Source organism: Saccoglossus kowalevskii, chromosome 15, assembly GCF_978046115.1.
Source record: "Saccoglossus kowalevskii chromosome 15, keSacKowa6.1, whole genome shotgun sequence".
Lineage (NCBI taxonomy): Eukaryota > Metazoa > Hemichordata > Enteropneusta > Harrimaniidae > Saccoglossus > Saccoglossus kowalevskii.
In genome coordinates this window covers 13,115,817-13,132,972 of record NC_140655.1, presented here as the reverse complement: position 1 = coordinate 13,132,972, position 17,156 = coordinate 13,115,817, and the positions used below count along the sequence as shown (strand labels likewise).

The following is a 17,156-nucleotide window of genomic DNA, read 5'->3' as shown; positions in this document are numbered from 1 at the left end:
TCGTTTCTTCAGTTCTTACTTTGAAAAACAACTAAGCACGCCGACGCACATCAAGCGAGGTAGCTCTGAATGTTCCGGGTAAAAGCGTAAGCGGTAAAACTTTTGATCAACTATTACGACTGATTTACACCGGACAGTTTGTGGGAACACCGAGCGACGCCGAACTTATCCGAGATGCAGCCGACTATCTTGAGATTCCCTTGATTAAAAACTGTTATCACGGTGGATCACAGCATCTCAGAGAATTCAAGTTTGCGGCAGCCTGGCTCATCGATGTTCGAGAAGAGCGGAAAACAAGGGAAACATGTGATGTGGTCATAGTCGTTGAAAATGTTCGGTTTTACGCTCATCGTAGTTTGCTCGCCGCTTGTATTCCTTACTTCCGTGGGATGTTTCGACATGGGGCTATGTCAGAATCACGTGACTTGTATGTTCGTCTGCCGTTTCTGAGTGAATCTCAGGCTGGGACTATACTAACATATGCATACAACGGTGGCGCTCGACTTCACCATGGCAACGTGGAAGAAATCGTTCTACTAGCAGACTACATGTGCATGCAACGGTTACAACTGTTATGTTGTAAATAGATGAGGCAGACGATAGACGGGTCTAACGCCATGTTTTATATTTCTCTCGCAAGAGAATATCGCCTTTCCAAGTTCTCCAATAACAAGAATGTCATTGCGTACCTTGAAGAAAACAGCGAGATTTTAGAGAAAAGCGGTGACGAGTAAAGTAACCCTTTTCTGACACAAATATGAATAATTGGAAAGATTTTGTTCATAAATGTATGACGTAAGATTTTGTTGTAAACCTAGTCAGAATGGAATACTTTTTTTCTGTATAATGCTCCCAGATGAAAGAACGCCGCAAATTTACAGTTTTTTTTATATCTGTTTCCATTCACTAGATTTTCAACTTCTCGTCAATATTACGTAGGCCTTCATGTTCATTCTCTAGCAAAGAATTATGGGTAAAGTATGACATCATATCCACTGCTGTGAATAGTGTCATGTATAACTTGAGAAATACTTACAATTGTAAAGTCCGGATGGAGACAGTTCAGAATAAACTTCAATTGTTTTTTTTTTGTTTTTATATTTAAGATATTTTTTTATTGAGTCATTCAAGTCTCTTAAAAAATACATTTCAGTTACACATAAATCTCATATGAAATACCTTTACATAGTCAATACAATACAATAAGTGCAACGGCGATACTTTCATCCATTTTTACAGAAAACAAGTCGATTTAAATGTCCAATATATATAAGTAGTTTTTTCAAAATCGCCGGGACCTCAGAAGTGAAAGGTCACGTTCATTAACATAGATAAGAGATGACGTATATAGCTGCACTTTGATTCGTTGTCAATGCTAGTCAACATATTTTAATTAGCATAATCACCGGAGTGAATCCGCTCCGGTTTTCACTCCAACGCAGGGGGTCGCCTGCAGATGCGTCCAGTCGGGATTTCTTTCGCAGTCACGCTAGTTTTTGCGATCACGTTAAAAAGGCTAAATTGAAATAATTTTTTTTGTAAAACAAAAAAGAATTCGACTTTGCCAGTCTAGTAAAAATATGCACAGAAAAAAAAGTACAAACTAAATTACATTGCTACACTACATACTGTACTGTTCATTCGACTATATGTAAATATTTAATATTCAAATACAGCATATTTGCGGCTGAAATAAATACAAAATGAAAACCAGAATTCAGAAAACAACGTGCAACTCTCATTCTAATCTTGAGTGGCCATGCTATGGTAATTCTTTCTTAAATCGTGGTCCGTCTCGAAATTACCACAAACTTGTTCTTTGAGAAATTGTCATACAAAACAATAAAATTGCCACGACTATGCCAGTCGAATTCTAACTTGAAACGTGTTCACAAGGTCATGTGTTCCTTTCAATCATTGTATACAACTACTGGACCTTATCCAGGTATTTATAACACGTGATTATCAGGCGGAACGAGTTCATATACGCTGCTGGAACCAAAGATTTCGGCTGGTACAACGTCTCACCATGGCTAAGGCTGAATCGAAAATACTTGAAGAAATCGATGAAAACTTTCTTGTATGTACGGTGTGTTCTGAGAGATACCGTAATGCCAAGATTCTACCGTGTCTGCACAGTTTCTGTGAGCAGTGTATCCACAAACTGGTGCAGAAATCGTGTGGTAAGAATATACCCTGCCCAGTGTGTAGACGAGTTCATGACCTCCCAGAAGGAGCCAGCAGTGTGCAGTCGAACGTCTTTTTAAACGAGTTGGTCGTCTTACTTGGAAAACGAGACAAAAAGACAAACGAAGTACAAAAATGTGAAGGATGTCAGCGAGATCCGATGACCACCCATTGTATTGATTGTGCAGTAGGACTGTGTGACATTTGTATATCGACCCATAAACGACTTCCGTTTTCGAAGTCCCATAAACTGATGTCACTACAAACGTACAAGGCTGCTAACACTGCTGCTGTTCAACCACCTGTTTACTGCGGTAGTCACCCTGGTAACCAACTGAAATTCTATTGTGATACCTGCGATGTTCCAATTTGCTTGGAGTGTACCGCACTAAATCATAAAATAACTGAACATGATTACCGATATCTGAATGACGCTGCCTCCCAGTATGCCACGGATTTGACCAAGGTGACAAACATGCTAGCAGAGAAAGAAAAAGAAGCGAAGGAGAGCAAAGAAAACGTTCAACAGATGACAGAACTGCTAGAGAATCGGTTTAGTGAACAAGAACATAAACTAAATGTTCACATTGAGAGGGTGGTGGCGGAAATCACGGCTAAAATTCGTAAAAACGGGCGAGAGTTGCTGCATAGAATGAACAAGAATTTCAGTGAGAGAAAACAGAATTTGCATGCGCAAATGAAAGAACTGGAAATTGCCGAAAATGATATGAAACATGCACGTGACTTTGCCACACACCTAATGAATTATGGGAATGCTGCACAGCTGATGTCTGCTAAGAAGGGAATGACGTCACAGATAGATGAACTACTGAAACTAGCCACCAAACAACATCCAGTTGAACACGACTACATGGAGTTTCATAGATATGATGACTTCTGTGAGACAAAAACTGTGGGGGAAATACGTTACAACAAGTACATTTTGGAGATGAAAGATGTACCTAAATATGGTAGAATTGATGAGGATATTTCCGTAACACTGGCGACAAGTGACGGTACTTTGATTAACAGTATGGCACTAGAACTGAACACGCAATTCAAAATGAAGACTCCATCCAACACGACAGAAGAAGTGGAAGTGACTGACAATAAAGACGGGACTTGTAGTCTGACATATCAGGCTAAGGTAGAAGGGGTGCATGAATTGACAGTTTTAGTGAATAACAAATCAGTGCAGGGTTCACCTGTTAAGATTAATGTAATTCCTAAGAAGGGGTTGGTGGGTAATTATAGTGGGTCAGGATCGAGTCAGTTTTACTATCCTGAGAGTGTCCTGATAACCAGTGAGGGGAATGTATTAGTTTGTGACAGGGGAAATATTCGACTTCAATTACTGACCTTGAATGGAAAACATAAACGAATGATTCAATTCACTGGTTTTAATGAACCATTCTGTCCATACTTTGCTGCAGAGTCACAGGATGGTAATTATTTTATAACAGACAGTGATAACAAACAAGTAGTTGTATGTAATAACAATTTTGAACTAATTAAATGTTTTGGCAGTGAGGAACTGACATATCCTACTGGTATTAGCATTAGCCCTGTGAATGGAAGGGTGTATGTTGTTGACCAGTATTCCCATTGTATAAGAATCTACAAACAAGATGGGAGATATATAAATTCATTCGGATCAGAGGGTGGTGGGGACTGTCAGTTTAAATATCCTTGGGGAATTACTACTGACAGTAAAGGTAATGTCATTGTGGCAGATCAAAACAACCACCGCATACAAGTACTGACTGGTGAAGGAGAATTTCTATTCAAGTTTGGAAGTCTTGGAAATTCTGATGGTCAACTACAGTATCCTGGGAGTGTAGCTACTGATACAGATGGATATGTGTATGTGAGTGATTGCGTTAATAATAGGGTTCAGAAGTATGACTCCCATGGTCAATTTGTATGTCGTATTGATAGTCCTGCTGATATGTTGAGTGATCCCCGTGGTATCTGTGTCACAAATGATAAACCATTTGGTAAGGTTGTAGTGGCTGATTATAACAATCACTGTATTAAAACATTTGCACAATAATTAGATTTATGTGTACAAAAATTAATAATCTTGAATAATTAACCTAGCACACCCAAACACATGTAATCATTATTTTCTCATTAGTTGTTGAAACATGTGACAATGAATATATGTATCATAGAAATGTATTAACTTTACAAATGTGATGTGGTCTCTGCAAACCAATGTAAATTTATTTGTTAATAATTCAGGTATAATACAACCACAGTAGTGTTCGTATCAATATGAAATATGTTTAAATATGATTTAGTACGTCTTGTTTCAAACTTATTAAAATGTGCTCACCAACCTTGCGCCGAAAGCGCCACCTTACCAGGGGTTCCGGGGGCATGCCCCCTTAATAATTTTGAAATATAGACCCTCTGAAACGCTATTGCCTGCATTTTGAGGGGCAAAATTTGCTGACACTAAATGTTTCAGCTTGATTTTGGAGGGGCGACGCCCCCAACATTTTTTTGGAGGGAGAGACAGCCCCTCGCCCCTCTGTGCCGCCGCCACTGAGACGATCGTTTTATCGTCCCGTTTTATTTGTTAGAATTTAATTCGCTCACACCTTTGATTAACCTCTCCGAAGAACGCTGTCCTATCGAAAGGACCGGCAGACCTGAGCTAAATAGACTATACACTTGATTCGCCTTATGGACGACGTCAAAAGATCGATGTCGGATAAAAAACTTAATTCTTTTAGTTTTTTTCCCAAAACCCCCCAACCCCCACTGAAACTTAATTGATAAATATTGATCATGGCGTCAGACTACATTGACCATTAAATACAAATTGATAATCGGACAGTAGTATGGCATAGCAGTTGGTTGTAATAATGAAGCGAAATATACGCATGCGCAAACTACTTTCTGGGTTCTGCGGATGCTCTAGGTCCGCCCTGCAATTGACCTCATTTGACGCACATATTTACACTCGGGCCAAACCATTTTCTCGTCTTGGATGTTTTTTTTCACTTTCTGTTATTTTTGTTTATGATTGGATAGAAAAAAAAAACGAACTACAAATACTCCAAGTTTTTTTTGACTTCATTAAAAAATAAAATCGTTTTTGTAGGATGGAAACTTTTTGAGGCCAAACCCCCACCCCACCCCCGAACTAAAGCAAATAAGTTTTTTTTATCCGACATCGATGTTTTGACGTCGTCCCTTACAACACGCGTATAGTAACAGATACTGCCTATTTTTCCAAATTAAATGGCAAAATGTAGTTCGGAACTGGGCGACTCGAATCCGAATGAATCTTCAAAGCTGTATTTTATTTGTACCTAATTATATTGCACGATTTTCCCAACGTTTAACATCTTGGAGAACTAAGAAGTTATTTAAAATTTAATTATGAAACTTTTGTGGCTTTTTCCTGAAAGATAACCTAATATATAATAGTAGTCAAACTGTCGATCCAAGTGAAGTCAATTCTTAAATATTTTAAGTTTGTATGTGTAGCATACTAGTATATAAAAATTAAGACCTATATCCCTATATTAAAATCTTAACTAAAACTTATTTGTTTGCGAGATCTTGAGTTATGTGTGAAATCGTAAAATCACTGAAGACAAACAAAGGTCATAGCGTCGCCCTGGCGTCAAAACATCGCATGGGATGTGACAAAAGCGACAGTATGTTTGTGTATTTCCACGCTTAATACTTTCGACGATAGTCAATTTTTATGACGTACTGGTACGAGTATTTCAGCGGCGTCATAATCCTTTCTGAAAGATAGGCATTTCGACATTGAGCTGTAAAAAGCACCGGAAGTTCGGTCGGCGCTTTTAATGCAATACGCGAGATCTCGCAGTGAACGGGAAATCACTTGTATACGAGTATATACTTGTATTTCATCGTTCAATTATAGTTCACAGATGGGTTATACTCACATATTTGTTTTTAAAATACGGTGTTCACATGTAAACATAAATGTAGATTGCAGATTATAACGACTGTATCAGTGTTGTTGTTTTTTTTCATCGTGACACTGTATTACTGGCATGGGTTGGACGATATCCCGAGAATTTTATTTGTAAATTATGAAGCAGTGCCGCGCCTATTCAATTGATGTATGCGCACGCTATATACCTCACGAATAGAACCTCACAGATACGACCTCACGAATAGGACTCAGGAAGTGACGTATTGATTGTTCAATGGCGTTGTGGCACATTATAATTTAACGTTGCCGGGCCCATTAGTATCAATATATTTGGTATTTCGTAAATAGAAACTGAGCTCGCGACGTGGACTCGGGTCGCGGACTCGGGTCGCACACAGTCGGACAGAGCAAGGGAGCAAGGGAGTGTTTGGTTATTGAATGACCCTTGGTTTGCGGTGCTACTATTCGATGACTCGCGATGTAACGGTCGGTACTGTGACTGATTCAAACGCCGTGTGCCGTTATATTCCTGGGCACAGAATGTGTTTTGAGGCCTTCGAGTTCCAGTTCATAATCTTCAACTTACCGGTAGTGATGTTTTCAACAATTAGATTGTTCGGTACTTTGTAGAAGTTGGTCATGGAGAGCGACACGTTTACTATAGAGTCCTGTAGGTCCTAGCGAAATACTCTGATGACAACAAACAATGATGCTCGCAAGATAATTCTAATATAAAACAGCGTTTGCTTATAATTATAAATGTGTGGGTTGAATAGAACTGTGGTGCTATCTAAATTTAGCTTTGAAAAACAGATTTCCAAATAATCTGGGTGACAGGAAACTCTCAATCTATTACATAAAATATACATGATTCGTCTTCATAGACTAAAAAAATATTTGACCCATTATTTGAATTGACCATCAGCACTAAGTTTCATGTTTTAATGCTGTAATGGAATTATTTACGTTCAACAAACTTATATAGAACTCACGGTTTCACGTTTTGTCACAGTCCGTGCTATTACAGAGAATGGTATTTTCCAGTACACTAATAACGTTTTATAAATTCTCTCAGAGTGCAAATTTTATTTCAAATGACAGCAGTGTGATGATACCATTCAAGCGAATGTTTTATTTGCAAAATCAATGTCGAAATATGTAAGATGGTATGTTTTAATACGTGTTCTAAACTCCACTTCTTATTTATATTAGAAAAGGTCTTAAAACTCAAGCTCCATTTTGGGTAAATTGTACTAAAATGGATATTCAAATTTCGACATTTTGATGAAGATGTGTTGTCATAATAAGACATAGTTCTACATTACACTGAAAAGAGGGGTTAAACAGTTTGAAATGAGAACTCCGTAGCGCAGAATGTACCTATACCTCTCCAACACAAGGAGCTTCAACTTGGCAGTGAACCCCTTCCATTCACGGTGAATCGTCATTTAAGGATGTAACCCTGCATATTGTCTGTCTTTCTGTTGTCTAATAAGTATATTAAATGAGATTGGGTAATGCCAAAGAAATATTATTTTCTATTGCTATTTTGACAAATTATTATACTCGGTTTAGGTGATGAATTCCACGTCTTTGTTTCACTCATTTAATGAAATATACATTGCACTTACTACTAAATCAGAAAATACAACAACAGCTACATACAAATTAAAACAATATAGAGTACTGAGGCCTTTCATAGAAATGTAGATGTTTTAAGAATTATCATATTTCTACCGTTAAATGCGATTTCAACTTGTTCATTAGTACGGCTGCCAGTGAATGCAATTCATATTCACATAACTGACTTGCAGTTGATTGTCGAATGCACTGTGAATCAAAACACATTTAAAAGATGCGTAAACTAACCACTGAGCTTAATGTTTCATTTCGCCACGGTTTTGAGAGTATGGGCTACTGGCAATAAGCCCCTGCAAAATTCGCCGATTGGCTTTAATACTAACCTCGGAGTATGCAATGTTATTTTTCTTTTAAGGGGCAGTTACACGTGATTCTTTGTGAACCATGTGACAGACTCATCAAGGCGTAAAAGACAAAATATCCGACATGTACATATAATACACATATCCATGTGATACTAGTATATGACCCAACCATCCGACTACACTATACATATCCATGTGATACTAGTATATGACCCAACCATCCGACTACAACTACACATATTCATGTGATACCAGTATATCACCTCAACCATCTGACTACAACTACACATATTCATGTGATACCAGTATATCACCTCAACCATTCGACTACAACTACACATATTCATGTGATACCAGTATATCACCTCAACCATCCGACTACAACTACACATATCCACGTGATACTAGTATTTCACCTCAACCATCCGACTACAACTACACATATCCATGTGATACTAGTATATCACCCAACCATCCGACTACAACTACACATATCCACGTGATACTAGTATATCACCTCAACCATCCGACTACGACTACACATATCCATGTGATACTAGTATATCGTCTCAACCTTCCGACTACAACTACATATATCCATGTGATACTAGTATATGATCTCAACCATCCGACTACAACTACACATATCCATGTGATACTAGTATAGTATATCACCAACCATCCGACTACAACTACATACATCCATGTGATACTAGTATATCATCTCAACCATCTGACTACAACTACACATATCCATGTGATACTAGTATATCATCTCAACCATCCGACTACAACTACACATATCCATGTGATACTAGTATATCACCCAACCATCCAACTACAACTACACATATCAATGTGATACTAGTATATCACCCAACTATCCGACTACAACTACACATATCCATGTGATACTAGTATAATATATCACCAACCATCCGACTACAACTACATACATCCATGTAATACTAGTATATCATCTCAACCATCCGACTACAACTACACATATCCATGTGATACTAGTATATCACCCAACCATCCAACTACAATTACACATATCCATGTGATACTAGTATATCACCTCAACCATCCGACTACAACTACACATATCCATGTGATACTAGTATATCACCCAACCATCCAACTACAATTACACATATCCATGTGATACTAGTATATCACCTCAACCATCCAACTACAACTACACATATCCACGTGATACTAGTATTTCACCTCAACCATCCGACTACAACTACACATATTCATGTGATACCAGTATATCACCTCAACCATCCGACTACAACTACACATATCCACGTGATACTAGTATATCACCTCAACCATCCGGCTACGACTACACATATCCATGTGATACTAGTATATCGTCTCAACCTTCCGACTACAACTACATATATCCATGTGATACTAGTATATGATCTCAACCATCCGACTACAACTACACATATCCATGTGATACTAGTATAGTATATCACCAACCATCCGACTACAACTACATACATCCATGTGATACTAGTATATCATCTCAACCATCCGACTACAACTACACATATCCATGTGATACTAGTATATCATCTCAACCATCCGACTACAACTACACATATCCATGTGATACTAGTATATCACCCAACCATCCAACTACAACTACACATATCAATGTGATACTAGTATATCACCCAACTATCCGACTACAACTACACATATTCATGTGATACCAGTATATCACCCAACCATCCAACTACAACTACACATATCCATGTGATACTAGTATATCACCTCAACCATCCGACTACAACTACACATATCCATGTGATACTAGTAGATCACCTCAACCATCCGACTACAACTACACATATCCATGTGATACTTGTATATCACCCAACCATCCAACTACAATTACACATATACATGTGATACTAGTATATCACCTCAACCATCCGACTACAACTACACATATCCATGTGATACTTGTATATCACCCAACCATCCGACTACAACTACACATATCCATGTGATACTAGTAGATCACCTCAACCATCCGACTACAGCTGCACATATCCATGTGATACTTGTATATCACCCAACCATCCAACTACAATTACACATATACATGTGATACTAGTATATCACCTCAACCATCCGACTACAACTACACATATCCATGTGATACTTGTATATCACCCAACCATCCAACTACAATTACACATATACATGTGATACTAGTATATCACCTCAACCATCCGACTACAACTACACATATACATGTGATACTAGTATATAACCTCAACCATCCGACTACAACTACACATATCCATGTGATACTTGTATATCACCCAACCATCCGACTACAACTACATACATCCATGTGATACTAGTATATCACCCAACCATCCAACTACAACTACACATATCCACGTGATACTAGTATTTCACCTCAACCATCCGACTACAACTACACATATTCATGTGATACCAGTATATCACCCAACCATCCAACTACAACTACACATATCCACGTGATACTAGTATTTCACCTCAACCATCCGACTACAACTACACATATTCATGTGATACCAGTATATCACCCAACCATCCAACTACAACTACACATATCCATGTGATACTAGTATATCACCTCAACCATCCGACTACAACTACACATATACATGTGATACTAGTATATCACCTCAACCATCCGACTACAACTACACATATACATGTGATACTAGTATATAACCTCAACCATCCGACTACAACTACACATATCCATGTGATACTTGTATATCACCCAACCATCCAACTACAATTACACATATACATGTGATACTAGTATATCACCTCAACCATCCGACTACAACTACACATATCCATGTGATACTTGTATATCACCCAACCATCCGACTACAACTACACATATCCATGTGATACTAGTATATCACCTCAACCATCCGACTACAACTACACATATCCATGTGATACTTGTATATCACCCAACCATCCAACTACAATTACACATATACATGTGATACTAGTATATCACCTCAACCATCTGACTATACTACACATATTCATGTGATACTAGTATATGATCTCAACCATCCGACTATTTTATAAAGTTTATTCTTTACTCTGGGTTTTAAGTGTTCAGTCAAGAGAGCAAGTAAACATTATTCCTTGCAAAATCCGCTATTCTTATGATGATGCACAGTCCCTCTGATGATACAAGGGTTCTTCAGCTTTTTAAATAAATTTCAAATACGTACACAATTTTTTTAAAAACAACAACAACAACAAAAACATTCAATTAACAAAAAAATCAAAAGCATGCCCTATTGGCGTAATTTCAACACATCAATAAAAACGATTGCCCTGTTAGCATTTTGCCCATCTTTATTCTAAACACCGAATATACATGTTCCCGAATGAGGTTTGCACATCCAACATTAGCCGGCCAAAAAATGAAAATATACTTCTATGAAATCCAGAAATATCATTTTGAAAAAAAATATAATTCATCATACCACCATCATGATATAATTCAGTGTTTGGCTGAACTATTCATTACAAATTAACTCACATCAAAATGTATCATACGCCTTAACGATTAGATCAACTAAGTTCTGTATTCAGGAAGGAAATTATACATATTTATGCAGTTAACACGCCAGTCTGTTCTTCGCGATTATTCAGGGGCGGGGGAATTCTGAACGTCACGTACTACTAAGTATACCTTACCGGAGATTCGCTGGTAGGTTCGCCGGAGAGATTCACAGAAGAAATTACAAAAATGTAAAACTTGAAGATTGATTAGTAACCTCTTTTCCGTTTATCTTATATGTCGGAAAAAATATACCCGTATTTTGTTTTCTCGATTTTAATAACCCTACCTACGTGTAGACATTACTTTCTATTGCATAACCACATTCACGGGCATGCACGCGGGGGGGGGGGCAGTTGATACATAGCTGGGTAGGGAAGTGCCCCTGAGTGCTCAAAAGTGTGGCAAATTTTATAACTGGATAGTGGCAAAATCTATACCCATGTTTATACCAAAGTACCATTTCTGTCCTCACTGTTTATTTCGAATAAAACAGTTACCTAGGGATATGAGGCCGGAATCTGAGGTGGAGATGTTCGCTCATATACGGAACCATAAATACACCAAATTGGGAAAATACTACCGATATTCATACCTATCTTGATCAGAAATAAGACCGATACTTATTTCTAATATTCTAAAAACGAGAACCACTTCAGGGGCACGTAAAATATGCCGCCACTCGAAAATCAAGCTGAAGCCTTTTGTGTCAGCACAATTTGCCCCTCAAAATGAAGGAAATAGCTTAGGTTGTAGAGGGTCTAGATTTCAAAATTCAAGGAAGAGTATGCCCCTGGGTCCTCCTAGTAAGCGAGGGGTGATGAGCAGATCTCGCCCCTCCATGGGATATTTCATTCCGCCGCCTCTGTAAATCATAATAGCGACTGATTTGAATATCTCGGCAAAATGTATCCTTGTTTATATTACTGTGACCCCCCCCCCAACACGAGACCACAAAATCTTTGTGCGCGTGTGTTCTCTAGAAAAGTTTGTTCTAGATGATTGGATATAAATTGTATTATCTGATGAAATGTTGAAACCTGTCTACACAACGGAGCAAATGTAACTTCCAGCCATATGTGCTAATTGTTGTAATCTTTCATTTTCCTTCGCAGTGCTGCAAAACAGCACGAACAAGTAATATTAAAATTTACTGTTTTGTCTATTATGTTTCTTTAAGATTTATGCACACTACGAATTGTTTCCATAAAATGTTAAGAAAATATTGTCGTAACTAATAAGTTTTTGTTGTGTGATAAGTAACTGCCATTTTCGACGGATCAACATGAAACCTCAACCGCAGCCTTTCAAATAGAGTCTGCGATGAACCTCAGACCAATGGTCTGACATTTACAGATAAATATCACAACTAGGACGAAACGAAACGTTGGCATGGCGACATCGATACACATACTGTAAAATGACTAATTTTCACTTGGTTTAAATTTCGCTGATTTACCATTTCAGGTATATTAAGTGGGTTTTAAATTCACGGTTTTGTCATTTAGATAATGTGTTCTATGCTAAATTTTACATATTCACTGGGTTTTAATTTAGCGCATTTTTCATTCAGCGAAATAAGCCAAATTAAAACCCGGTGAACAATTGATCCTTTTACAGTATATGGCGCATTACGTGTGAAATGCTAGAAAGTTGTAAATATGCACAATGCTTTCAAAACCTTATGCTTTCACAAAGCTTAGAAGACAGGATGCCCATGCACGATTATTTGTTCAAATACAAATCTGCAATATATGACCCTGATTTAGAGCTTGTGCTGCTGGGTGTAATCAGACCAGACGTCACAAACATGATTTATTGGTTGTCATCGTGGGTGGGAAAGTCCAATAACGTGTCGGCAGATGAACATTTGTAGACGGAGTACAGTTCATATAGCTGACGGCCGTACGTGGCTACATGGGGGTCGAAAGTTTTTTTGATAGTGGTTTGTCATCAGCTAGGTCAGTTTACCAGCTACCCAAGTTACAGTTGGTTTTCCAGTTCTCGTCATGAATAGCGGCTACTTTTGTTTGAAGTAGATATAAGACGCATAATAATAATAACTGTATTTAAATCTACAAATACAACACTATCAGATATTGACAATAATGAGCTAAAATCGTCACAAATGTCACGGATATACGATAAAATAAAAAATGTATTTATAAAGCATTGGATTAACTCAATTAATGATGATAACAGACAAAACACTAATACAAAAAACAAACTGAGGACTTACAAAAAATTTAAAACAAACTTCATTTTGGAAAACTACTTAATTAAGCTAAAAAATAAAGAACTGAAAAGTACCCTAACTAAATTCAGACTGAGCAATCACAGTTTAGAAATTGAAAAAAGAAAGACAAAACAGAATCAAAAGTAGCGACAGAATCTGCAAATTGTGTAATAAAAATGATATTGAAGATGAACATCACTTCCTCATAATATGCCCAGTATATAGTAAAGAGAGGGCCGTTTTATACAATGAAGCTGAAAAGATTATTCCTGACTTTACTAATCTCACACTTGAAAATAAATTCATAAAAATAATGTCAAATAATAACTTAGCAATTCCTCTGGCACAATATCTAAAATACAGCTTTGCTATTAGACAGCAGCACCTACCCCCGGTACTTAGTCATTGACTTTTTCTTTTATTTTTTTTTACGCCTATTCATTGGGTTTTTGTTTTTATATTCAGTTTATAGTTTTTTTTTGGTGTTTTATTTTACTTTATTATATATTTCCGTTACTAACTTTTATTCTGTTTTTAGTCTGATTTTGGTTGTCTTTAAACTATTAGCCATTGTAATTTGATTAATTTTTTTTCTGTAATTTTTGTTGTTGTTGTAACCTTTAACCTCCTTCAGTAGGTTGTTATGAGTTAATAAATTGTACTGTATTGCATCTTTAGAAATACGCAATTTTCTATCAGTACCGGTATATAGCAATAACTCCAAATGTATTAGAATAGTGTACAGAACAGTGTTGGGTGCTTCCGCAGTAAGCTATTTTGGGGGTTATGTATTGCATGGAGCTTCATGTGTAGCCAGCTGACAATGAATGTTTGTTAGTTCATGGTATTATCAGCACTTTTAATATGAAAAACATTTAAATATCATCTGAAACAATTTCTTTTCATTGTAATGTTTCAGTGTCACTTTATTTAACCCATCGAGGAAAGGGAATTATTTCCTGGACTCGAGACTCAAGTTAACAAATGAAAATAGCTTATAAGATGATTATCAAAAAAATATTTTCATTATAAACTGAAATAATCTGGCAAAATGTCTGTCCTGACGTTGCACCCACATCTATACAATGTTGATAATTCCAGGTTAGCCAGCATTAATTTATATTATATCCAGTATACAGTGCAGTAATGTTGGTTTCCATACAGCTTGTTCTAAAGAATATAAAGGAAAAAATATGGCATTCTTTATCAGCATCCTTAGTTATATTATATAGGTTCTCTAATAAAACACAATTTGTTTTATAATAATTGTAAATGGTTGCAGTGTTATTCCATACTAAATAAACTTGGTTCTGAATGTCCATATGATTTGTTTGACATTTTAGACACAAAACTGACAATTGAGATTTGTGTCCACAAAATATAAATAACTGTACATCCACAATTATGTGCAACTAATTTAAAGGGCCAGTGAAAATTTGCACCACAAATTTCATCAAGTATCTTAAGTAGATAAAGATAATTTTCCAAAAAAATTGAAAACTGTAAATGTGCTGCCTTCTAGATGACTAATATGGCAAGTGTCAGTTCTGCAGTAGCAATAATTAGCTATTTAAATTTGAACTGACATCAATGAAAATCAGTTGTCACTAATACCCTCATAATTGTATTAAAGTTGCCTACAGTGCATGTAAGTAATATACAGGAATGTGGTGGATACTTATGTCATCGTCATCTCAACATTTTATTACAAACTATGGAATTATAAACTTGTTAAATAGGTTAATCAGGTCTAGTGTGCAATGTCTTCATTATAACACTGTGTGACTATCTCTATATGCACTAGTGCTCCTGACAGGACTCTGTACGAACCTGTGAAAATAGGGCATCAAGGGACACCAAATACTTTCTGCATTTTCCTATACTAATGTAACATACAAACTAGAAAAGCATGCACTCAGAATGTCAAACACACATGATATATATATACAAGGATGATTTATCTGTGGTTCCACAGAATTTCTGTTTTCTTAGCCATGTTTTTTAAGATTTATATATAGTTTAAGCTCAACAAAACAAAATAATGTTTCAGATCACCATGCACATCACTCAAAGATTACATGTCAAATGTTTTTTTTTGTAGTTGGCCATGGTAGTAAAGAAATGCATAAATTTTGAAAAAATAATTTGGCCAGAAACATTGTTTTTGGGCAAAGAGTGTACAATGTCACCTTTGACTTATTGTGGTACAATTAAACTGCTATAAATAGATAAAACCCAAGTTTTACTGTATTGCCTGCCCAAAAATACTATTAACAAGTTATACAGTCCTCATTGGTTATGAAGTTTAAGTCATTGCATAAAAAACAAAATCCATCCAAGAAGGGGCCTTCTGCAGTCATCTTAATAATATTTATTAGATGCATAAAATCCTCAGGGAAGAATAAAAAGGGTCTTACAAAAAGAAATTTAAAAACTATAATTAAAAAAAAACAAAAAAAAAACACACTATTCTAAAAATAAAAAAACAAATAAAAAACAAATATGAATAAAAAATATGCATCCCGAGTTGTGTGCATGTTTAAAGTTTCAGGTTAACTATCCAAGTACTTTCAAGATATGAAACCAGAATTATATTTGTTAAATCAAAAGGAAAGGACGCGCATCAAGGTTCAATATTAGTTCAGAAAGGCCAATTTAAATAAGTTTAATGCATTTTTAGTACTAAATCTTGAATCAAGTAGTAGCACATGTTGTATGGTGTTTGTATAAAGTTTGAACTTGACCATTCCAGTGTTTCCATTATAGAGACCTGGAACTGTATTTGGTAAAACAAAATGGCCACCAGTAAGCCATTTTTAATTATATCTGCATGTCTCGTGCATCAAGGTCCCATTCGTTTTCATTGTACCAAGTTTGAATGTAATCAGTCTATGCATTACCAAGATCTGTTTCTGAAATGGCCAAAACAGGAAATTTTGATGTATTTTTAGCACTAAAATTGCCACTGTTTGTCCATGTTAAATAAGTCTGTATCACAAATGGATGTTCATATGTAAGTCATATGTACAAGCCTATATAACAATTTTGTAAAAGTCTGGAAAACAACCAAATTTGAGGTGAAATCAGTGAATAAATTCATTTGCACAGAAATTAAGGGTGACCAATACATTTTCAAGACTGTATTCAGAAATGGCTAAATAAAATGGATCATTACTATACACCCTTTTTCAGTTTACATGGTGGTCTATGGGGAAAACTGCAAACATTTAATGTGATGGTCAATTT

At 36.4% G+C, this 17,156-nt stretch overlaps 1 protein-coding gene across 1 annotated transcript; it reads left to right on the top strand.

Moving 5' to 3' along the window:
• The first annotated feature begins 2,029 nt into the window (after positions 1-2,029).
• LOC146733964 (tripartite motif-containing protein 2-like) lies at positions 2,030-4,240 on the top strand. The gene has a single exon (XM_085508440.1). The coding sequence runs from the start codon at positions 2,030-2,032 to the stop codon at positions 4,238-4,240; it is 2,211 nt and encodes a 736-aa protein (XP_085364566.1).
• The last annotated feature ends 12,916 nt before the right edge of the window (positions 4,241-17,156 follow it).